This window comes from Equus asinus, chromosome X, assembly GCF_041296235.1.
Source record: "Equus asinus isolate D_3611 breed Donkey chromosome X, EquAss-T2T_v2, whole genome shotgun sequence".
Taxonomy (NCBI): Eukaryota; Metazoa; Chordata; class Mammalia; order Perissodactyla; family Equidae; genus Equus; species Equus asinus.
The window spans coordinates 39,357,324-39,379,728 of NC_091820.1; the positions used below are offsets into that span (position 1 = coordinate 39,357,324).

At 48.3% G+C, this 22,405-nt stretch overlaps 2 protein-coding genes across 5 annotated transcripts; both read right to left on the reverse strand.

Annotated features, from left to right (window-relative positions):
- Positions 1–1,003: 1,003 nt before the first annotated feature.
- TBC1D25 (TBC1 domain family member 25) lies at positions 1,004–13,612 on the reverse strand. Its single transcript, XM_014835291.3, has 6 exons — positions 13,273–13,612; positions 11,598–11,707; positions 10,490–10,644; positions 3,218–3,345; positions 2,889–3,077; positions 1,004–2,616 (listed from the first exon to the last, which is right to left on the reverse strand). The coding sequence occupies exons 1-6, from the start codon at positions 13,396–13,398 to the stop codon at positions 1,258–1,260; spliced, it is 2,067 nt and encodes a 688-aa protein (XP_014690777.1). The 5' UTR covers positions 13,399–13,612; the 3' UTR covers positions 1,004–1,257.
- Positions 13,613–16,410: 2,798 nt separating this feature from the next.
- EBP (EBP cholestenol delta-isomerase) lies at positions 16,411–22,195 on the reverse strand. 4 transcript variants are annotated; one of them, XM_014835285.3, is made up of 5 exons: positions 21,766–22,195; positions 20,234–20,552; positions 17,759–17,795; positions 17,499–17,629; positions 16,411–16,890 (listed from the first exon to the last, which is right to left on the reverse strand). In XM_014835285.3, the coding sequence occupies exons 2-5, from the start codon at positions 20,532–20,534 to the stop codon at positions 16,667–16,669; spliced, it is 693 nt and encodes a 230-aa protein (XP_014690771.1). In that variant the 5' UTR covers positions 20,535–20,552; positions 21,766–22,195; the 3' UTR covers positions 16,411–16,666. The 4 variants fall into 4 exon arrangements, with proteins under 4 accessions (XP_014690771.1, XP_070358343.1, XP_044619763.1 ...); XM_070502242.1 differs by having other exon boundaries at positions 20,234–20,593; positions 21,766–22,164; XM_044763828.2 differs by lacking the exon at positions 21,766–22,195 and adding an exon at positions 21,463–21,603.
- Between the last annotated feature and the right edge of the window lie 210 nt (positions 22,196–22,405).

Genomic DNA, 22,405 nt, shown 5'->3' on the forward strand with positions numbered 1-22,405 from the left:
GCTCTTCCAGTGACTGAGCCCTCATCTGAGGAATTTGGTAACTGGGGGGTGATGGGAGCCTTTTAAGGGTCATCTCCAGCTTTATACAGCATTACTGGGGGAGACAGATGAGAAGATGGCTGCCCTGATGCCCCTCACCTCTGTTAGCATTGCCTAGTGGAGCAACTTCTGGCCGGAACCTGGCACAGCAAGGTCATGACCTGAAGGACCCCAGTTACCTCGTCTGCCATGTCCTTTGTGGAGGACAGTACCCAGCCTGTGAGATAATCCACCTTCTGAGAAGTTAAGTGGGAAAAAGGACCTTCTTTTGATCACTATCCTCCAAATAAGTAGGTGACTTCTTTTAGGGCCTGAGCTTTATCAGTGCTTGATTTGTTTGTCTACATCAGTAGGATGGAGAAGGCAAATAAATGGTTTCTATTGCTGAAACAGTTAGACAGGTACCCACGAGCTGGAAACCCAGTTTAGGGCTTAGAGCCCTAGGCATGGCAAGGCCACAGTCCCTCAAGCTGGCCCCAAAGCAAGTGACAAAAATAGGAGCCTTAGACTCGTGCCCAGGACTGCCAGCACTAGTGCCTAAGACTCACAGGGAAGGGTCTGGATCCTAGAAATGGTGACATGTGGAATGCCAGAGGTGGCTGGCCCAACGTTTCTCTCTCAGTAGCTCATACTTCCCAGTCTTTGTAATGAACCTTGCTCTTTTTGAGTCAGGAACTCTCTTTCTCATTCCTCATTCAGGGGCTTGTCCTGAGAATATGCATTCACACCCATAATCCAGACCCTTAGAGGCAGACAGATGTACCACAAAACAGCCTTAGGCCTTCCTCAAGCAGTCCTCGACCTGGGCTCGCCTTCTAGAACTGATTCTCAGCACTCCCCCACCACTCTCCCGCCACTGGGGAAGCAGAAGCCACTTTCCACCAAGTGAAGTATTTCCGCTCCATGAGGTAAAGAGCCCCCGAGGACTCCACTACAACAAAAACCAGGGAGGGGGCAGAGAAATACACAGACCACGAAGACCTTCATGTGTGCAAAGTACAGTTGTTAAAAACAAAACGACAAAAACAGAAAAAAGAGGCCATGGCCTCCATGGGGCAGTGCCAAAGCAGAGCCCCATACTCTCAGACCTGGGGAGAGAGGGCCCCATGCTCCGACAGGTCTAGGGCTGGCAGGCAGGGAGGTGGGGTCTCACGTGTAGGCCCTTATGGCAGAGAACGAAAATATGGTAGGGCTGATGGTGGGGTGGAGGGAGCCCAATCAAGATGGGGCCGTGGCCTCGGCTCCCTCCTCTGAGTCCCACACCTCTGACTGCAGGTAATCAGCGAAGAGAGCCTTGGCCCGGCGCAGGACACGCCCCAGGTGGTGTTTTCGCACGAGACGGTCAAAATGCATGGCCAGCTCGTTGTAATCCAGCCCATTGCGCATGATGTGGTCACGGTGCTCCAGCAGGATGGCAAGGCAGAGGAAGAGCATGAATGGGTTTCCCCGGCCAAACTCCTGGGGCGGAGGCAGGCCCAGTGGGGGTGAGGGTGGCAGGGACTTCCCAGGGTCTTGTGGGGATCCCAACTCTGGCATGGAGGGGGATCCTGCAGCCATGTCGCCAGCGGGAGAGGCCTCCTGGGTGGATGGCGGAGATGAGGAGGATGGGGAATCAGGGCGGGAAGAGGAAGAGAGCAATGGGTCTGGGGAATTCAGCAAGGGCTCAGAGAGAGACTTGCAGCTGATAAGGGCAGCTGGGCGGGGCAGCTGGACCAGAGGGTCCCTCCTGGGGCCTGTGTTATCCCTGAGTTGCTGAAGGTCATCCAGGCTGGCTTGTCTCAGGAGACGCCCCCCACCACTAGGCCCCTGGCTGGTCATGGCCAAGTGGTCCACAGCATCTTCGAAGGCACGGCCTCCACCGGCAGGCCTTAGCATGTGCCTCTGTCTCACAGGCCGCCCCCTGTGGCCACCAAAACCAGCGTCTGCCACTTGGCTGGGGGGTCCGACAAGCTCTACCTCGTGTTCAGGAGGATCAGGGGGCAGTGAACTCCAGGTGACCTCAAGCATGCGGAGGGCATCGTCAAAGGCGAACTCACGCTTGAGCTCGAGTAGTAGCCAGCGGTAACAGAAGAAGAGGTCATCAGCACCAGCTTCTTGCAAGTACTGGTAGAAGTCAGGGTCAGCATGTCGCAGCAGCAGCTTGAGATGGGCGAACTTGGTGGCCATGGCACGGCCATCAGGATGGAAGTTCGCAGACAGGCGCTTCATGATGCCACAAAAGCAGACAAAGGCATGGCCTTCGTGGTCCATGACAGCAAGGATGGGCGAGGCAAGGTCGCTCATGCCCTGGCAGTAGGACACCTGTGGGTGGGTAACAGCATAGGTGGTGAGCAGGTCGTGTAGTGCTCGCAGGTGTGGGCCATCCTCAGGCCCTGCATAGTAGGGGTGGGCCCGGTCAGTACGCAGGACATCCTTGAGGACTGTACTTCGGATGAATTCCAGGTCCTCGGGGCTTGCTCGCTGTGCCCACTCGCTCTTGAGCTGCTCATACTCGCGACTCTTGCGTTTCATGTAGTCCATCCGCTCACGGCCTGTCAACCCGTCTGGATACACATTCAGCAGGTACCGCCACACCACCTGGCCAGGGACAAAAGGGATGAGGCTGAAGTTCTCCAGATGAGCTGCCACACCCCAGTGTCTATCTGTCATCACTCACCCTCCCTGGGCCTTTGTCCTCCTTCAGAAAAGTCTGCCTTCCCACCTCTGACTCCTGCCCCCCCCGGAAGGAGAGCTTGCTGCCCTGGAATATCTCCACGGCCATCCCACAACAGTGTGGTCCTTGCATGTGTCTCATGAGCTCTTCACGACTGCAGGAGTGATGGAGCCAATGTGTGACCGAGGAGGCTCACCTTCCGCAGGGAGGGCTCAACACCACCATGATAGATCCGCAGGCGCAACTCCTCGGGGCGGGAGAGCTGGCCCTCGTGGTTCAGGTATGTGTGAAACTCAGCATCGCTCAGGGGTGGCTTGAAGGGCTTGACATCTTCCCCATATGACCAGCTTAGCACCTGCTGGACCTTAGACAAGGTGCGGCCCACCTGTGAAGGAAAGGGGGCGAGAGGCCACCAGTCAGCTGGGCAGGACAGGGGCAGGTGCCAACCAGAATGCTCAGGATCAGGAGTGCCAGGTAGGCCCTGCCCTCCAACCCTAGCTGGGCCCCAGGGGTCCCAGAAACCACCTGAGAGAGTATTGACTGTGTGAAGGGCAGGGCAGCTGTCGTCAGCGATGACCGTTTCTCAGCCAGCAGCACGTCGGAGCCAATGACATCCTTGGGGCTGATAATGTCCCAGTCCTCCAGCAGCGGGCCTGGGCACACAGAATGATGTGATGTGAGAATGGGAATGAGAAACCCAGACCTCAGGGCCAGGTTCCTCTCCTACCAAAGCCGGGCCACCCACAGGGCAACAGACGGCTCCCACTCTCTCTTCCCATGTCATCCAAGTCACACAAAAATTAAAACTGTTTTGGGTAACTGTCTCACAAAATGGCTGGGCAGACTCTGATAGTAATATTTTAATAATATAAAGTAATATTTATTAGCACTTACAATGAGCCAGGTACCCTGACAGGGGCTTAACTTGAATGTAAATACTAAGAACATGAGACAACACTTCCATAGTGCTAAGTGCCAGGAAGTGTTCTGAGCTCTTTGCAAATATTAACTCATTTAATATTCACATCCATCTGTAAGTTAGGCACCATTATCATCGCCCCTCTTTCTATGAGGAAACAGGCACAGTCAGGATAAGACAGTTGCCCAAGGCCCCACAGCTAGTGAGTGAAAGAACCAAAATTTGAAGCCCAGGCCCAAAGCTTGAGAACCCAAACTCTTAATCTCACATTCACGCTAGTCCTCCTCCCAAATCGGTATGCACTACCATTACCATTCTCATTTTACAGACGATGACAAAAACGGGTGGAACAACCAGTAAGTGGCCAAGATTCTACAGCCAGGAAATGGTGGGGCTGGGATCTGAACCTCGTTCACCTTGCTCCAGCGCCCAGACAGATTTTAGAACAGGCATTTGTGGAACACGTATGTCACGTATGTTAGGCAGGGGAGGTAATGCTATGCTTGACTTTATCCAGTTCTGGCCCATGGAACATTGCAGAAGTTCGCCCCTTCTCTGTCTTCTTTACTCCCCCTCACGTCCTTTCTTCTCGCCTCAAATGTGAAGCAGTGGCTGAAGCAGCACTGGCCACCTCAATGTAAATTCGAGAGACTGAAGAGATGTCAGCCCTGGGGCCACAGAGCTGCTTAGCTGACAAAAGCAACGTCCAGTGGCTTTCAAACTCTATTATATGAAACAAATCAACTTTGATTTGTTTCAGCCATTGTCATTTGCAGGCAAACACCATCCCTAAGCAGCATTTCCATGGAGTCCACTGTACTCTCCCACAGAGCTGAGGGGGAAGCAAACCCCAGGCCACATTTGGATGTCACTGCCTCTCCTTGGATGTCTCACAGCACGCTGCAGACCTAAGAGGTTCAAAACGGGAGCCCAAGACCCACTCCAGACACGACCTCCTCCTCTGCTCCTCATGTGAGGGAACAGCACCCCTATCTGTTCCAGTTGCTTAAGCCAGGAACCTGAGGGACATCCTTGCTGCCTCCCACTCTCTCAACTCCCAGGGCCAAACTGTCACTAAGCCCCGTGGCTTCTGCATGCAGAACATACTTCAATTCCACTTCTTCTCTCATCTCCACAATGTGGTGGCCTGTCTCAGCCACCACATCTCTCTCTTGCATCTGCCTCCTAACCAGCTCTTGCTTCCTCTTTGCCCTTCTCCACCTTCTCCCAACAGCCGCCAGAATGGTCTTTCTAAAACATTAATCAGGAGCTGGCCCTGTGGCTGAGTGGTTAAGTTCATGTGCTCCGCTTCGGTGGCCTGGGGTTCATTGGTTCGGATCCTGGGCGCAGACCGACACACCGCTCATCAAGCCATGCTGTGGCGGCATCCCACATAGAAGAACTAGAACGACCTACAACTAGGATATACAACTGTGTACTGGGGCTTTGGGGAGGAAGAAAAAAGAGGAAGATTGGCAACAGATATTAGCTCAGGGCCAATCTTCCTCACCAAAAAAAAAAAAAAAGCCTGAAAAAAATTGTTAAAATGTTAATCAGGGCATTAAAACACTTCACAGGTAAAATGAAGATGGTCACACTACTGAACAGGCAAAACGAAGGTCAACAGTGTGAAAGACCAAAGATAAGAACTCCTTCAAGGCACAGGGCTGAAGGTTGATGATTTGAGCGGAAAAAGTAGACATACCTGGAGGGCAACTCCAGGAGACCCAATATGCAAATACTAGAAAATGCAGGGGGAGAAAAGGGATCAGGTTGGGATTATAATCACACAGGTATGAAGGAAAATGTCACAGAGATGAAGAAATGGGTCATCAAGTCTCAGATAGGATTAATCAAGAAACAGTATATACAACAGGCCTCTGCTCACTATTCACATGCTGGTAAAGTGCCCCAATTCTAAGAATGAAGCAAAACTCTTGCCAGCTTCCAAAGACAAAAAGCAGGCCGCTTACAACAGAAAGGTCAGACTCGCAATGGGCTTCTGTTCCACAACTCTGGGAGCAAGAAGCAAGTGGTTCACGGCACCCATGGAGCAGAGAAGAAATGCCTGAGATCCAAGGGCCCTGCACTTAGCCAAGAGAGCATGTCTCTATTGCAACCAGAGAAAGACATTCTGATCGTGAGAGTCCAGCTACCCCATGCCCCTTATTGGAGGAGAACAAAGAAGTGCTCTAAGCAAATGACTACTGAATGAGACTACAAGGGCTCAAGGTGGGGGAGGCAAAAGGGAGGGTAAACAGTGATGGGCCCCAGGTGCTTTTCTTTTTAAAGATTTTATTTTTCCTTTTTCTCCCCAAAGCCCCCCGGTACATAGCTGTATATTTTTAGTTGTGGGTCCTTCTAGCTGTGGCATGTGGGATGCCGCCTCAGCGTGGCTTGATGAGCGGTGTCATGACCATGCCCAGGATCCGAACTGGCGAAACCCTGGGCCGCGAACTTAAGCACTTGGCCACGGGCCAGTCCCTCCAGGTGCTTCATATATACAGTTAAACAGAAAATGACACAGATACTGTGATGGGGAGTTTGTAATATTAAGTGGTACATTAGGATTCCTGAAACATAAGTAACCTACTATAAAGAAAAGATAATGAGAGGCTGGAATTTAAAAAGAAAAATAATTACTATCTAAGTAAAACCCAGAAGTTAAGGGTTAGGGATCAGAAGAAGAAGAAGAATTTGAAGTGTTCTAAAGCTTCCATTTCAAGGGCCAGGTAGGGTGGGAGACACTGGAGGGAAAAAATGGCCTAAAGATTTCACTGCCATTTGTGTCAAAAAAAAAAAAAGCATAAATCCAGCGGTGAAGTTTTTATGAGACATACCTTGAACTAGGTGACAAAGAAAGGTTGCAAACTGAAGAAACCTAAAGACATACCTGGCAAACACAAACAAACAGAAAGCAAGAGCAGCAACGTGAATGTCAGAAAAAGCATCGCTCAAGGCCAGAAATGTTCCAGGGAAAGAGAGCCATTCTTTATCGATTAAAGAAAGGAAAAAAGAACCCATTAGTAAAATGGGCAAAGGATTTCCACAAGCACAAACTCATCTAGTGGCCAAAGCTGATCTGAACTGACATGAGACTATATATGGTCTTCATGTAACCCACTAAGTGTGCATATACACACGTCCCTGAAGAAACATTCCAGTGTTTCATGATGGGGTGCTGCCCCAGACCCCGCTTGTGGTATTCCATAATACATGCTATACGCACTACATCTCCCCATCATAAAATTTTCAGACTTCCCAAACTCTAAATTAACATATAGATTCTGTGCAATGCCAATTAGAAATCTAATGGGGTTTTTCCTGGAACTGGATAAAATTATTTTAAGGTTCATATGAAAGAATTCACATTTAAAAATAGTTAAGAAAAAGATGAGCCAAAAAAAGAATAGTGGGAGGATGGTAATGCTTGCCTTATTAAAATTTACCACAAAACCACTGTGCTAAAAATATGGTGTTAGCATAGCAATAGACAAATGGAGCCAACCAGTGGAATGCAATAGAAAGCCCAGAAATAAATCCAAGTTCATAGGGGAACTCAGTATATGACAAAAGCGGCATTTCCAATCAGTGTAGAAAAGGTGGTTATTTAATAAATGATGCTGGCATAACTGACTATGTGGAATTTTTTAAAAAGCTAGGTCTACTTATCACAATGTTGACAGAGTAGAGATTTATATGTAAAAAAGAAAATAAGCATATTAAAATAAAATGTAAGAGAATATTTATATAAGATTGCGGATGGAGAAGATGCTTCAAAGTAAGAGGAAAAACTCAGAAATCATAAGGGAAAACATCAATATAGGTATAAGGCTGCATACAAATTTTAATTTTTGAGAGGACAAAAAAAGACACCACAAAGCCATAAAACAAAATATAAGCTGAGAAAAAATATTTGCAATACATATGACAGAAGGAGGATTCAGATCACCAATGCACACATTGGCTGAAGGTCTAGGCGCAGTAATCTCCTAATTGTAGAGGTGACAGAAACTGACTTTTCCTTAGAAAGAGGGACCGGGCCGTCCAAGTGGTCACAACATTCCTGTTGCTTTCACAGTCATGAACATGATCACAAGAATGCCTTAATAATATTCATAACAGCTCCATCTATTGGATACTTATGAATGTAGAGTATGATACCATTTATGTTAAACACACACCATCTGTGTATATATACAAATACGAATCTACTTTGTATCTCTGTATGTGGATAAATTTGTGTGTGTGCCTGTCTGAGTGAATAAATAAAGGACCTGCAAGGTTACGTATCAAACTGATCAAAGTGGTTCCTGCAGGGCAAAAGGGCAGGGAGTTAAGATTAGGCATAGTGGTTCCAAAAGACCAGCATTATTTGAAATGTTTTAATAATTTTTAATAAGGAGGATGTATTTACTGGGGATTAAAAATTAGTTTCTTTAAAAAATGAAACTCCAATCAAATTCCCATTAGGATCTTAAAGCAATGATAAGCTAATTCTATTAAATGAAAAGAACAGTAAGCGCACAAGAATGTTCAAGAAATATTTTTAAAAAGGAAAACATTAAAACATATCAAAAGCTATGTGATTAAAACAAGATGGAACTGGGTTAGGATTTAACAAGAGATCAATATAAGAGGATCAGGAATTCAGAAACAAACCCATGTATACGCAGGAATTTGGTAAATAAGACAACAGCAGGAAAAGAACAGACTCATCAATAACCGGAAAGCTGATGCTTTTTTTAAAAAAAGACTTTTAAATGTCTTTTTGCCAAACTGATGGGTGTGCATCTCTCTGCTTTATTTGCATTCCTCTCAGTTCTTATAAAGTTGGGGTTTTCTTCACATGTTTATTAGCTGAGCAGATTTGATTTCTTTACTGAAATACTGCTACTATGTCTACTTTACAGCTGAGCAAACGAGGCTTGGGGAATTAATTAAGCGACTGACCTAAGCACATAGGGCTACTCAGTGGCAGAGGTTCCTGTGTCTCTGGCTACTTGTTTTTTTCCACTTGTCTCTCTGCCTGTCTCCATCACCTTTCTCTCTGACTCTTGTTTCTCTCTCTCTCTGCCTATCTCCCTTTTTCTCTTGTCTCTTTTTCTCAAGGATGTCCATCTTAACAAGCCCAAAATTTTGTAGAGTCAAAAGGTTAAGAGCAAGGACTCTGGAGTCAGTTCAGCCACTACCTGGGTTCAAATCCTGCTCCTCCACTCACTGTCTCTGTGACATGGACAAATCCTGTCCCCTCTCTGAGCCTCAGCTTCCCCATCTATAAGATGAGGATAATGATCAGTCCTAGCCTGTAGGACTGTTTTGACAATCCAATGAATAAATATTATGTGTGTAGAATGGCCCCAAGTGTTCAACCCATGTTAGCTATTTATATGTTACTATGACATTAATAAAATGCCTCAGTCATCCCAAATGGGCACATGAGTTCCCCGAGGCTGGGAACCATGCCTTCCAATCCGCAACTTTTTATTTAAAAAATTTTCAAATCGGGGCTGGCCCCGTGGCCGAGTGGTTAAGTTCGCGCGCTCTGCTGCAGGCAGCCCAGTGTTTCGTTGGTTCGAATCCTGGGCGCGGACATGGCACTGCTCATCAAACCACGCTGAGGCAGCATCCCACATGCCACAACTAGAAGGACCCACAACCAAGAATATACAACTATGTACTGGGGGGCTTTGGGGAGAAAAAGGAAAAAATAAAATCTTAAAAAAAAAAAAATGTTCAAATCTACAATAAAGTTAGAAAGATGAATACATCAAACATTCACACATCCTTCATCTAGGTCTCCTAACTGTTCACATTTTTGCCACATGTGCCTCATCTCGCTCTCTCTGTATATATACATATTATTTTTTGCTGGATTATTTGCAGACATTATGACACTTTACCCCTTAATACTTAACTGTGTTTTTCCTGAGAACAAGGACATTTTCCTTCAATAACCATGATACATTACCATACCCAGGAAATATAACACTAATATCTAATGTATGGTCCATAATCACATTTGGGGAGCATGTCTTTTTTTTTTTTGAGGAAGATTAGCCCTGAGCTAACATCTGCTGCCAATCCTCCTCTTTTTGCTGAGGAAGACTGGCCCTGAGCTAACATCTGTGCTCATCTTCTTCTACTTTATATGTGGGATGCCTACCACAGCATGGCATGCCAAGCGGTGCCATGTCTGCACCCGGGATCCAAACTGGCGAAACCCGGGCCGCCGAGAAGCGGAACGTGCGCACTTAACCGCTGCACCACCGGGCCGGCCCCTGGGGAGCATGTCTTATTTGATCTGTGTGCTCCCAGGGACCAGCACAGGCCAGAGTTGGGGAACAAATATGAGAAGTGCCTGAGAGTTCCAGGGAACAAATGAATGAGTGAGCAAGAGTGCAAACAAATGTATATGAGTGCAGAACAAGTGAATGAATAAATACAACTACTTTTATTATAATCAGCATTATTCTAGTTACACATTATAATAACTGAAACATACAACACTACAGCTCTATTGTTATATTGAATTAAATAATTGTAATATACATTACTAGATTATATGCCATAATGGTAAATATAGTACAATAATTATTGTTATCAGAGCTAATACTTTTTGAGCATTCATTATGTAGCCATGCACTGTTTCAGGCATTTTACATGAATTTCCCTGATTAATCCTCATGGTGGCCTTAAGATAGCATTATCTCTACCTTACAGGTGAAGAAATTGAGGCCCAGTGGCCAAGCCAGGATTTGGACCTAGGATACCTTCCTCCCTAGCCCACTGTGAGGGAAGGTATTGCAAGGGGTGGAGTCATCCTATCGGGAAAGGGTGGGTCCCAGAGCAGTGCCTCTGGGATGCCAGGTACTCACTGTCCTCAGTGGGCCGAATATCTACACGCAGCTGCAGGTAAGGTTTGGAGGCGGTGGCAAAGGCCATGCTGAGGTCCCAGTCAGACAGGAGTGAGAGGTAAGCTTCCTGCCCCAGCCGATCCCGGCCCAGGTAGTTGATGCCAAAGTTCTTCTTCCTGGACAGAAGAGGCGTGGCAGCGCTCAGTGCCCCAGTTTCCTGGAGGCCCCAGGGACAGTTTCCAAAAGAAGCAGGGGAAGACAGAAGGTGCTGAAAACAACTTCCCACTATGTGCTGGGTACTGTGCCAAGGACTGTGGGCATCCTGAGGTCAGATCGTTTATCTCCACTTTGTTACACAAACACAGAAACAGATACACACCTGCTTGTATCTGGAGAGCACATTGGAAACTGGTAAAATGTTGGTCCCCCCTAGGGAGGGTAACAGGGTAGCTGAGGGACAGAAGTAGGAAGAAAGCAGCCTTCTTACTGCATAAAAAATAAAGCAATCTGTATGTTATTTTTCACAACAAAAAATGTTTATGCAAGAAAAGTCAAATAACAACTAAGAATTTGTTCCTCAGATACACTGGCACAACTGTGCAAAGAAGTATGTTGTGTGATAACTACTGTAACCATGGAAACATCCTCAACAGCAATCACGTTTGCACTCTTTGAGTTTGTTGCCATGTGCGCATATTCCTCCAAAATAACCACCACAACAAAATAACCATCACACCTGCCCCCAAGAGACACCACTTTTCAACTATCAGGTTGGCAAATTTTCCAGTGTTTTCCAGTAACCAGTGTTTGTGAGGGAAACAGGCATTTTACATGCTGCTGGTGAGATGGTAAATTGGTGAAACCTGTCAGGAGAGCATTTTGGAACCATCCACTGGCATTTTAAAAAGCGTACAGCCCTTAAGCCAGCAATACCACTGCGAGGAATTCATCCTATGACTAGATTTCCCCAAACAGTTCAAGATGTGCAAATATGGCTGTTCACCGTGGGATTATTTATAAAAAACAAACAACACACAAAAACCCTACCAGACAACAACAATGCAGAAGCCAAACGACTGCTGCTGAGGTGGGGGGCCCGTGAGCCGGTCCCCAGCACCCCATCACTCACCCGTTCAAGTCAAAGGCTCGGATGAGGATGTGCTGTAAGACATCGAGGGAGGTGATCTGGGGGTCCACAGCAAAAGAGCGGAACTCAGGTGGCAAGCAGCTCTCACATTTCTGAGGAGAGAAGACATGGGGTAGGCCATCAGGGGCCACCTCGCCACGCTAAAGTGGAGTGCGCATAGGAGGCAAGGCCAGAGAAGTGGCGGGGGCCAGGCCAAGGCAGGCATTCTGGGCCATGGTGAGGACTCTGGTGAAGAGGGAGCTTTGGGAGGGTTCTGAGCAGAGCAGGGATGTGGTCGGACTTAGGACTTAACAGGATCCTTCTGGCTGCTCTGCAAAGAACAGACTGGGGGAGGGGGCAAGGGAGCAAGCAGCAGTCCAGCCAGGAGGAGGCTCCTGCAATAGTCCTGGCATCCAATCCTTCTAGATCTCCTCAACAATGCTTTGCAGGATCACCATGTCCAGTCTGGCCCCTACTAAGTCAGTCCTCCAGGCTGCGACCAATCTAGCACATCTATCTACAACACTCCCTTGCTTAATCTCTTCAAAGGCAGCCCCAGAGTCCCCAGCAGGTGGGCCTATGGGACCCCTCTCTCCAGCCAGCCTCCCTCCAGTGAGCTTTTTCAAACATTACACTCTGATCCTACCAAATTGCTGGAAGTTACTTTGAACACATCCTGGCTCCAAGCCTTTGCTTGTGCTGATCCCCCTGTCTGGAAAGTCCTTCCCACCTTCTTCAACTGGCTCACCACAGCTCAGACATCGTCTATTTTCTGCACTCCCAAACCTCTACCTTAGAGCTTCCTCTACTACACTGAAGCGATGTTTACGTCTCCAGAATCTACCCTCTTATCACTACCAATACCACCGCCCTAGTCCGAGCCGCCCCAGTCACTGCTTGCTGGAACCACTGCAACAGCCTTCTTACTCAGAGTACACACCAAAGGCCCTCCCAGTCCGCCCCTCTCTTACCTCTCTTTCACCTCCTACCACTCTTCCCCTCACTCTCTCGCTTCCAGCCAACATGGGAACTTAAGGGAACATGCCAAGCTCATCCCCACCTCTCAGCCTTTGCTCTTGCTGTTCCCTCTGCCTAGAACACTCTTCCCCGCTGACATGCGTATGGCTGACTCCTTTTTATTCGGGTCTCTTCTCCTTCAATACCTCTCTGGGGAGTTCCCTACACAACCTTGGCTAAAGTAACTCCCTAGTTCACAATCTTTTTCGTTATTTCCTCATGACATTCACCAGTGTCCAAAGCATCTCATTGATTTAGCTGTGTGTCTCCCCGACGAGCAGGTCAGCTCCTTCAGGGTGCACTCTCAACACATACGTGAACTGACTTCAGCGCCTCCTTTTCAGACAGCAGTAGCCCCCCTCATTCCTCAGGGCCCCACTTCCCAACGATTAAGGCCCCTCCTTCAACCCTACAGCTCCTCCTCTCGGCCCATAATCTCCACCTATCCATTCCATAGGTCCCTATCCTCCATTTTCAGTCCCCACGCCTTCACGCCCTGCCCCTGCATTCCCGGTCCAGCCCCCCAGCCGCCTCCCGCCCGCCACCATCACTCTGCCCTCAAGCCTCGCCCCTCAGGTAACACCCCAAATATCAGGTCCCGCCCTCCATCCTAGGGCAGCCACCTTGCCCTCCCCTGGGAGCTCCGGGCCGCCAGCCTCACCTTGACTCGGACCCGTACCACCTCTCGCTCCTCCTCCTCAGCTGCCGCCGCCGCCGCCTGGGCTCCCCCGCCAGGCGGGGGCGCTCCGGAGCCGACCAAGTCCGAGGACCCAGAGGCCATCGCCATCCCGCCACCCGTCTCAGCGTGACAGTGGACCCTTGCCCCCTACCCCTGCGAGAACCCCAGAGTGCGGGCGCCGGCGGCCCCACCTTGCGCCCGAGCGCAGGCGCAGAAGGCGCCACGCGACCCTACCCACTCCCCCCCCGCCCCTCCCACCTGGCACGGGGTGGAGGTCGCCTATGCGCATGCGCATATGGTGCCGTTGCCTGGAGCCCCGTCCCCCAAGGCCGGGCCGTTGGCCTCACTTCAGCCAATGCGCAGGCGCCTGCTGAGGCTCCGCCTCCCCCCGTCCGCGATTCGGTTGTTTAGGCAGTTTACTTCCGGATTCACCTAGGTGTGTGTTAAAGTGACGACCCATTCGAGCGAAAGAAGTAGGCGGGGAAAGGAAGCTGCTGCGGGATGACGTCAAGACCCCCCCCCCCCGCCCCGCCCAAAGTCACCTCGCATCTTTCCTTACAGATGACGTCATCTATTTCAAATGCCTATGGCCCTCGCTTTGGATGAATGCACTGGAGGGAAAAATAATCCTTTTTCCAGAATCTTTTAAAAAATAATTTACACATTGTGAAAATGCATGCAGCTGTACGTGTATGTTTTTTGCAGTTTCTGCGTGCTATACTTCAATAAATAATTTACCAAAAAAAGCCATTTTTATGCTCCCTGGAGGTCCTAGCTTTTTAAAGTTTGCCTTCATTTTATCTAAACCTTACAACACGTTGAGGTCGGTCTTGTTATTAAACAGTGTGTCCACTAAATGTCAGCTGAATGATTGAACACCTCTTAGACTCCTCTGAGAAACTTACACTGCAAAATGCAAAAAGGCATTTTCCTCGCTTTATTGCACAGCATCCATATGGTTTGGACAAAATAGATTGCCCTCACAATGTAATTTCTAACAAAGGAGTCCTGTAAGATGCCTGGACTTCAGCTATTGTTGCAGGGTTGTATGGGTGCTACCTGTAATGTTGACTTTTTAGAGGTTTGCAATTATATTTTAGTATCTTTTTAAATAACTTGTTGCCTTGGTATTAATATTAAATAAACATCTATTTTCTGGAAGGTATAAGTAATTGGGAATTTTTCTTGAAAGCCAGAAGAGGGTTATTAGCACATGTCTCTTGTCCCATGTGCTGGAGTCAACACTTTTTATGGCACTGCTGGATTTCCTGATGGAAACAAGTAGTTTGAGAGTCTGCTTCTCATTAAAATTATCATAGGATGGGGTGAGCAAAACATTAGCCTGGAGCTTGGGGTTTATGCTGAGGGCACTGGAGCACAGGATTTAGATGGGGGTATGATGTGGTCAGACGCTTCTGTCTTGGTTGTGGAGAAAGCCTTGGATAGAAAGATCAGGGAAGCAAGATCAAAAAGAAGGTCCTTGCTATAATCCTTGGGAGAACTTTCTCTTTCATTTGGTTATTCTTCCATTCAACAAATACGAAGTGTAGGCCAGATTACCTACATATATTAATTCATTTAATCTGCATAAAAGCTCTATGAGGTAGGTACTATTACTATTAGCATTTTACAGATGAGTGTACTCAAAGTCAGGGAGAAACATGCTGAAGGTCAAAGGGATAGTGACAGAAAGAGTAGACAGTGCAATGGACAGAAAGTGGGGCTGTGCCGGGCATGTGTGAGGAAGAGCAAGGAGGCAGCATGCCTTAAGTAAGTGATGAGGTAAGTGGTGGATCTGAGGTGAGAAAGTAATGCATGGTTTTGGCCTTAACAGTGAGGCATTTCTCAAAAGCTGTACTGTAGGCTCAAGCAGAACCAGGATTTGAACTGAAGTCCTGCCCTGCACAGGTCACTTAGAGCCAGCCTACAGGTATCTGCAGTTTTGTTTTTGTTTTTGTTTTTTGAAGATTAGCCTTGAGCTAACATCTGCTGCTAATCCTCCTCTTTTGGCCAAGGAAGACTGGCCCCGAGCCAACATCCATGGCCATCCTCCTCCACCCCATATGTGGGATGCCCGCCACAGCATGGCTCCATGTGCAGTGCCATGTCCGCACCTGGGATCCGAACCGGCAAACCCCGGGCCGAAGCGGAACATGTGCACTTAACCGCTGTGCCACCGGGCCGGCCCCTGCAGTTTTATTATTCATTCTTTGTCATCTCTCCAAAATTCCTCAAATACCCATTTGTTTTATGACTGATGGTCTATGAGGTGAATGACAGAGACTGTGGGATGAGTGGGGGAGGGGTCTGTAGGATGGGGGTATCTGTGGGGTGGATCATGGGACTCTGTGGGTCCATGATAGGTGGTCTGTGGGGGTAATTGGGGATCTGTGGGGTGAGTCATAGGGGAATATGAAGTAAGGGATGGATTCTGCAACTTGAGTTACGGGGAGTTTACAGGGTGAGTGATGGGGCATCTGTAGGGTGAGTGATGAGAGGCCTATGAGGTAAATGATAGGGGGTGTGTGGGAAGAGTGACAGGGTCTGTGTGATACATGATGGGGGGGTTTATGGGGTGACTCATGCGGTTGTAGGGTACATGATGGGAGGTCTGCTGGGGCAATGATGGGGTCTGTGGTGTGAGTGATGGACGTCTATGAGTGAACGAAAGGCTGTTGTGGGGACAGTGATGGGTGTTTTAGGGGATAATGATGGGATCTGTGGGGTGAGTTTTGTTTGGTCTGTGGGGTGAGTGATGGGGGTCTTTAGGCTAGTGATGGGTAAGTCTGTGAGGTGCCTGATCAGGAGAGAAGAGGCTGAGTAAATTGAAGAACTTGAAGATTTGGAAAATTCTCACTCAGCCTGTCCATATTGCAAAAAATGAGAAAGTGTGTTCTGGAGAGAACGCCAAGGGTATAGTTGGACAATCACTCCTTAAAAGAGATTATGGGTTTCTCATGGATCTAACCAGCCATCACAGGAATCTGTGGGGTCAGTGAGGTCATAGATTAGAGGTCTAAGTGATGATGATGGGGGTCTGTGGAATGAATGGGTGATGGAGAAGTCTGTAGGGTCAGTCATGGGGCATCTCTGGGGTTAGTAATTAAAGATCTCTCAGTGTTAGGGTCAAGATCTTTTATTTCCTGATTTTAAACCTCCTGTGTTCTCTTGTACCTTTGTTCCAACAGCTCCTGGCAGTAGCTCCATACAGCTCCTTTCTTCCTCCTGTCTCTGTCCCTTTTGGCGCCCACCCAATCAGCTTGAGTTTGACAGATCAATTCACTTTGTCCCTCCAACCCGTGAGAGCAAGGATTGGACTCTTCTGGCAGGTAGAGAGTTGCTCATGAGCCAGCGTTGAAGCCAAGTCCATCACTCATTAGTTCTGTTTGCTCTTGGCTTTTGTGGCTTTGGTGTCCAGTGTGCTCTGGGCAAGAGAGAGCTGCTTCATGGAGTCAAGCACAAGGATTCCAGGCAGCACCAGCCACAGGCTGTTCATGAAAACAAAGTAAAACCAGAAATAGAGCGGGTGGCCCAGCTCTCCATGCTGGAATCCATCACGTTGCTCTGTCAGGAAATAGAGCACATCCCCGTAGATTTGACCTGTGGGAGGGAGAAGGGGAAGGGGGAACCCTGTGAGGAGGAAGAACCATTCCAGGGCATTTTCCAAGTCATCATTCAAGGTCTCAGAGCTCAAGCCTCCCAAATTCAGGGAGCTAAGAATTCTGAAATCACACAGCTGAAAATTTGAGGAATCAGAAGCTGAGAATTTCTGAACTCAGGAGAGTTCTTATCTCTGGAATTTAAGGAAGCTCAATACCCTTTAAGACAGCTCAGGACTCCAGGACTAAAGAGAACTCACATTTACGGAACTAAAGAAAGCTAACAATGTAAGAACACAAGAGGACTGAATCTCAGACGAAGGGAGCTCAGAATCCTGACCCTGGAGGATCCAGGGGCTGCCCGCCATCACAGGCCACCTCATCTAACCTTCACAGGAGACTTTGTGATGGAGGAGGAGGAGAAATGGACTCTCTCTGCTTAAGAATGCAGGCCAAAAGGGGCATGGCTGTTCCAGCACCTCAGAGTTTGTCATTCAGTCTGACTCGGCCCTGGATGGGCACAACTGAGAGATCCCACCTGCAGGTATGCCCCTATGTCTGTGAACCCCCATCAACCCCTCCAGCACCCAGTGTGGGCCCTCTCCTCACCCACAGAGACCACGAGCTGTAGGACAAAGCGGAGGGGCTGCTGGCGGAGAAAGGCAATTACCACCCATAGGCTGAGGGGTCCCCAAAGGCAAGCTGTGATGGTCTCCATGCATACCGTGAAGTTGTCATTCCTGTGGGGAGAAAGGATGGAGAGACATTGGCATCATTGTGCTCTACCCTCAGGGCACCCCATTAGTGCTCCCTGACTAACAACCACCCCAAACCAATGCAGGTTTCCCTCGACAGAGGCCAAGACTTACAGGATGTATCGGCTGTCCCCCTTGGCATACTCTTTCCCTGAAGAAGACAAAAGACATACATGAAGAATAAAGGCAGGAAAAGGAACTCAGACTTGTGAGAGCTCAGGGCCCCTGTAAGACAGCAGGCTTTATAACCGCTCTATGCCTCAGTTTCCTCATCTGAAATGGGGTAATTGTTTGGACCCTAGAGTTAACATGTGTATACAAGATAATGTATGCAAGTCTGACACAGAACAGTAAGTGTGGCTGTGATTGTCTGGTATTCAATAAATGTGGAAAAAGGGAAGCAGGTGTAGATGACGGAGTGAGTGAAGAAGCCAATAAGTGAGAGAGAGAGCACACGGGTGAACAGATAAGAGAATGAAAGAGTGAGGAGAGACTCAATAAGAAAAAGATCACCCAATACAAAAATAGGCAGGAGACTGAAATAGGTTCTTCACAAAAGAGGATTTCCAAATGGTCAATAAACACATGCGAGGTGCTCAAACTTTCATTAGTCATTAAGGAAAAGCAAATTAAGACCGTAATGACATATCACTCGGATCCACTAGGACTAAAATTTAAGAAACACCTGACCATACTAAGTGTCATTGAGGATGTGGAGAAACTAGACGTTTCATATACTGCTGGTGGGAATATAAAATGGTGCAGCCATTTTTGAAAACAGTTTGGCAGTTTTTCAAAGTTATATGCACATCTACCATCCGACCCTGCCATTCCACTCCTCCATATTTATCCAAGTGAAATGAAAGATCTCTACACACAAAGACTTCTATAAGAATGTTCATAGCAGCTTTATCATGAAGCCAAAAAGATGTATTGTTTATAAGAGCAAAAAATTGGGGGGAAATGCCCATCAATACTGGACAAGTCAAATAATTCTGTCACATCTGTGCTTTGAAAGCTCTTTATGAATTAATAAGGAGTTACGTCATTAAAAAAAGCAAAGGTCAGGGGCTGGCCCCATGGTGTAGAGGTTAAATTCAGTGCGCTCTGCTTCAGTGGCCTGGGTTCATGGGTTTGGATCCCAGGAGTGGACCTACACCACTCATCAGCCACACTGAGGTGTGACCCACATATAAAAAGTAGTGGAAGATTGACACAGATGTTAGCTCAGGGCTAATCTTCCTCAAGCAAAAAAAGAGGAGGACTGGGGGGCCCGGCCCCAGGGCCAAGTGGTTAAGTTCATGTGCTCCACTTTGGCGGCCCAGGGTTTCACTGGTTTGGATCCTGGAGGCAGACCTAGCACCGCTCATCAAGCCATGCTGAGGAGGCGACCCACACAGTTCAACTAGAAGGACCCACAACTAGAATATACAACTATGTACTGGGGGGCTTTCGGGCGAAGAGGCAAAAAGTAAAAAAAGATTGACAACAGATGTTAGCTCAGGGCAAATCTTTAAAAAAATTTATAAAAGAGGAGGATGGCAACAGATGTTAGCTCAAGGATAATCTTCCTCAGCAAAAAAAAAAGCAAAGTTCAAAAGTGTATATAGCATGTTACTATTTATTTACACAAAAGGGAAAAATTAAAACAATAATGATGATAATAATAATAATAAAGTTATATGGCATCCACTGTCTGCCAAATACTGTTGTAAGTGTCCTACATATATTTGGGTATTACTATTATCCCTCTTTTACAATTGAGCAAATTGAGGCTTGTGTAATCTATATATAAATAAACCCTGGAAGGAAACAAGCAATTATTAACAGTGGTTAATAGTTGGGGAAACTTGGTGGATAGAAGGTAGATTTTCAATGCATACCTCTCCAAATGGTTTGTTTTTTGACCCATGTGAATATACATGCAACAATAAAGTTAAATAATTTTTAAAAATAAATTAATGGGGGTGGGCCCCATGGCTGAGTGGTTAAGTTTGCACACTCCACTTTGGTGGCCCAGGGTTTCACCGGTTCAGATCCTGGGCGCGGACATGCCACCGCTCATCAGGCCATGCTGAGGCAGTGTCCCACATAGCGCAACTAGAAGGACCTACAACTAGAATATACAAATACATACTGGGGGGCTTTGGGGAGAAGAAGAAGAAGAAAAAAAAAAAGATTGGCAACAGATGTTAGCTCAGGGCCAATCTTGAAAATTAATTAACTAGGGGCCAGCCCAGTGGTGCAGCAGTTAAGTGTGCACATTCTGCTTTTTGGCGGCCTGGGGTTCGCTGGTTTGGATCCCGGGTGTGGACATGGCACTGCTTAGCAAGCCATGCTGTGGTAGCGTCCCACATATGAAGTAGAGGAAGATGGGCACGGATGTTAGCTCAGGGCCAGCCTTCCTCAGCAAAAAGAGGAGGATTGGCAGCAGTTAGCTCAGGGCTAATCTTCCCCCCAAAAAAGAAAATTAATTAATTAATTAGTTAATTAATTAATGGAAGAAGAGTTGGTGGGTGGGTAAACATCTAAACCAATCCCTGCCCAGAAATTTCCCTCCCACAGCACCTCAAAGAACTCAGGACTCACAGAGTTGGGACAAGAAGGCTTGGTCTCCAAGAAGGTCCTCGTGGTAGAGGCTGAACCAGCCCTCAATCACCAGGTGAATGAACCCACAGACTGCAAACCAGCACAGGGACAGTCGCCGCCAAATCCCCAGTGGGACGACTGCAGCACGACCTGACAACAGCCACGTGGTGACAACTAAGACCCCAGAGACAGAGAAGAGGCCGGCCAGGAGATGCCAGGCGGGGCAGTCATTAGGCACAAATTTGTCCAGCCTTAGGTGCCGAGGCCAGTATGGGTGCAAGGGGCTGGCGCTGGTGGTCATGTCGTTGTAAGCTGACGGCTGTGTGTGGATGGTAGAAAGCAGAAAAAAGGAAGAGAAACCTGATCAAACAGTAAACACATGAGATCATAAAATCAAACCCAAATAGTTTACCATCACAAGAAATGTAAATAGACTAAATTATTCAGCTAATAGACAGACTGTAAGACTGGATTAAAAATAATCTAATTATATGCTGTTTAAAAAACAACTATAAGCCCACAGAAAGACTGAAAGCTTGTTCCAGCCCTTCGTATGATATGGTAGACACGGGAACCAGACCAGGTGCCAGCCTTCAGGTGTCAGTCTGCTGGGGAAGACACAGGATCCAAGTCTGGTTCCCGTCCTCATTGGTCACAGTCTGGTAGGCAGACACAAGAACCAGACTAGGTTAGTCCCAGCCCTGATTAGTCACGCTCTGGTGGGGGACACAGCAATAGGTTGGGTCCCATTGCAGGGGTCAGTGTCTCGCATCGTTCAACGGAAAGCTATTCCCTCCCCGTAGTCACGGTAACTGCAGGACAGACGCGAGAAGGCTAACCAGAACTACGACCCTCAGGTTCAGTGTGTGAAAACCAGACACTTCCCCCAACAGCGCACGACGCAGCCAACCTGCAAATGAGAGAAAAGTGGAAGACAGAGGTCTGGCGCGCGGCGCTAAAAAGAAAAAGGAGGGTCAAATGCAGAGACCACCAATCAGAACTAGAACCCTCTAGTCCAGCTGCCCAACGAGAAGGCGGATCTCCCGTCGTGCGGACTACCGCGCAGTAACTGGGGGGGCGGCGGGGGGGGGACCGGCGGGGGGGACGCTCTCGCGCAAGCGCGTGGGAGGGCGGGAGGGGCAAGGGTCTCGCCTAGGCGCGCCGAGGGCCGGCCGTTTAGCAGTTGGGAGCTAGGGGATGGAGTGGCGCGGCGGGTGGAGGGCACTCACCCAGCGGCGGGGTCGCAATGGCCTCTCCGGGCTCCTGGCTGTCTCTAGCCTAGCTCGCGGGCTCCGTAACAGCCCTAGTTCTTCCCCAACCTCTGGTCAGGTTCCTCGCCTTACCGGGCTGACCAATGGAGGGGCTGGGAAGGCGGCCCGTGCCGCTCCCAACCAATAGGAGCTCTCTATGTGCCCCCTGCCCCGCCCTCACGCGTGGTGCCATTTTCGCTGTTGGCTGAGCCCGAGTCAGGAGTTGGGTGGGCGTTTGCAGCCGAGGCCAATCTGCAGCGAGTGTTGGAATCAATTACCTACCTTATCAGTCAATCACATCGGAAATCAAGTGTTCGTCCTCCTCGTCTGCTGTTGAACCAGCGTTGCGTTGCTTCCTCTCACCTTTGCCCTCATTTTCTAGGCAGAGCAACCAATTAGTTCCCGGACCAACCTTCAATCCTAATGTCCAAATGGGCAAGGAAACTGTTAATACGACAGGCAGATCACATCCTGTACATCGTGCCTCCGCCCTCTCCCTCAGAGCTCAGAACTCCTCAGCGGTCATCCTTGTGCCAACTCTAAAGAGCCATTCAGAGCTCCCTAACTCTAAGCCAGTGGGCAGCCAGAGGGCGCCATCAATCAGAATCCAGACCCATCCCAGATCTCCCATCCAATGAGAACGCACAACTCTCAGTCCTAGGGATCAATAAGCAGCAACTCTTCATCTCTCTTGCTTTCCCTCCTCTCTGTCCCAGTCAGAGCAACCAATCGGAATGGGACTCCTTCAGTTTTCCAGCCAATTAGTATCAGGCTTCCCGCACATCCCACTATCCAATCTGTCCTGGCCTCACTCAAATCAAGCAGTGCCATCCTCAGGTTTATCATCCACTCATGAACAGTAGTAAATTAATCTGGAACCAATCACAACCTGCTCCCTTTTCATGGTTTCCAGCTTCCAAGC

Excerpts from the sequence above, each read along its gene's own strand:
- TBC1D25 (XM_014835291.3), bottom strand. The coding sequence starts at position 13,398 with ATGGCGATGGCCTCTGGGTCCTCGGACTTGGTCGGCTCCGGAGCGCCC. Across the intron at positions 3,346-10,489 it reads TATTCGGCCCACTGAGGACA|GCCCGCTGCTGGAGGACTGG; the intron begins GTGAGTACCTGG and ends CTGTGTGCCCAG. Across the intron at positions 2,617-2,888 it reads TTGAGCCCTCCCTGCGGAAG|GTGGTGTGGCGGTACCTGCT; the intron begins GTGAGCCTCCTC and ends GTCCCTGGCCAG.
- EBP (XM_014835285.3), bottom strand. The coding sequence starts at position 20,534 with ATGACCACCAGCGCCAGCCCCTTGCACCCATACTGGCCTCGGCACCTA. Across the intron at positions 17,796-20,233 it reads AGCCTTCTTGTCCCAACTCT|GGAAAGAGTATGCCAAGGGG; the intron begins GTGAGTCCTGAG and ends TGTCTTCTTCAG. Across the intron at positions 16,891-17,498 it reads ACAGCTCGTGGTCTCTGTGG|GTCAAATCTACGGGGATGTG; the intron begins GTGAGGAGAGGG and ends TCCCTCCCACAG.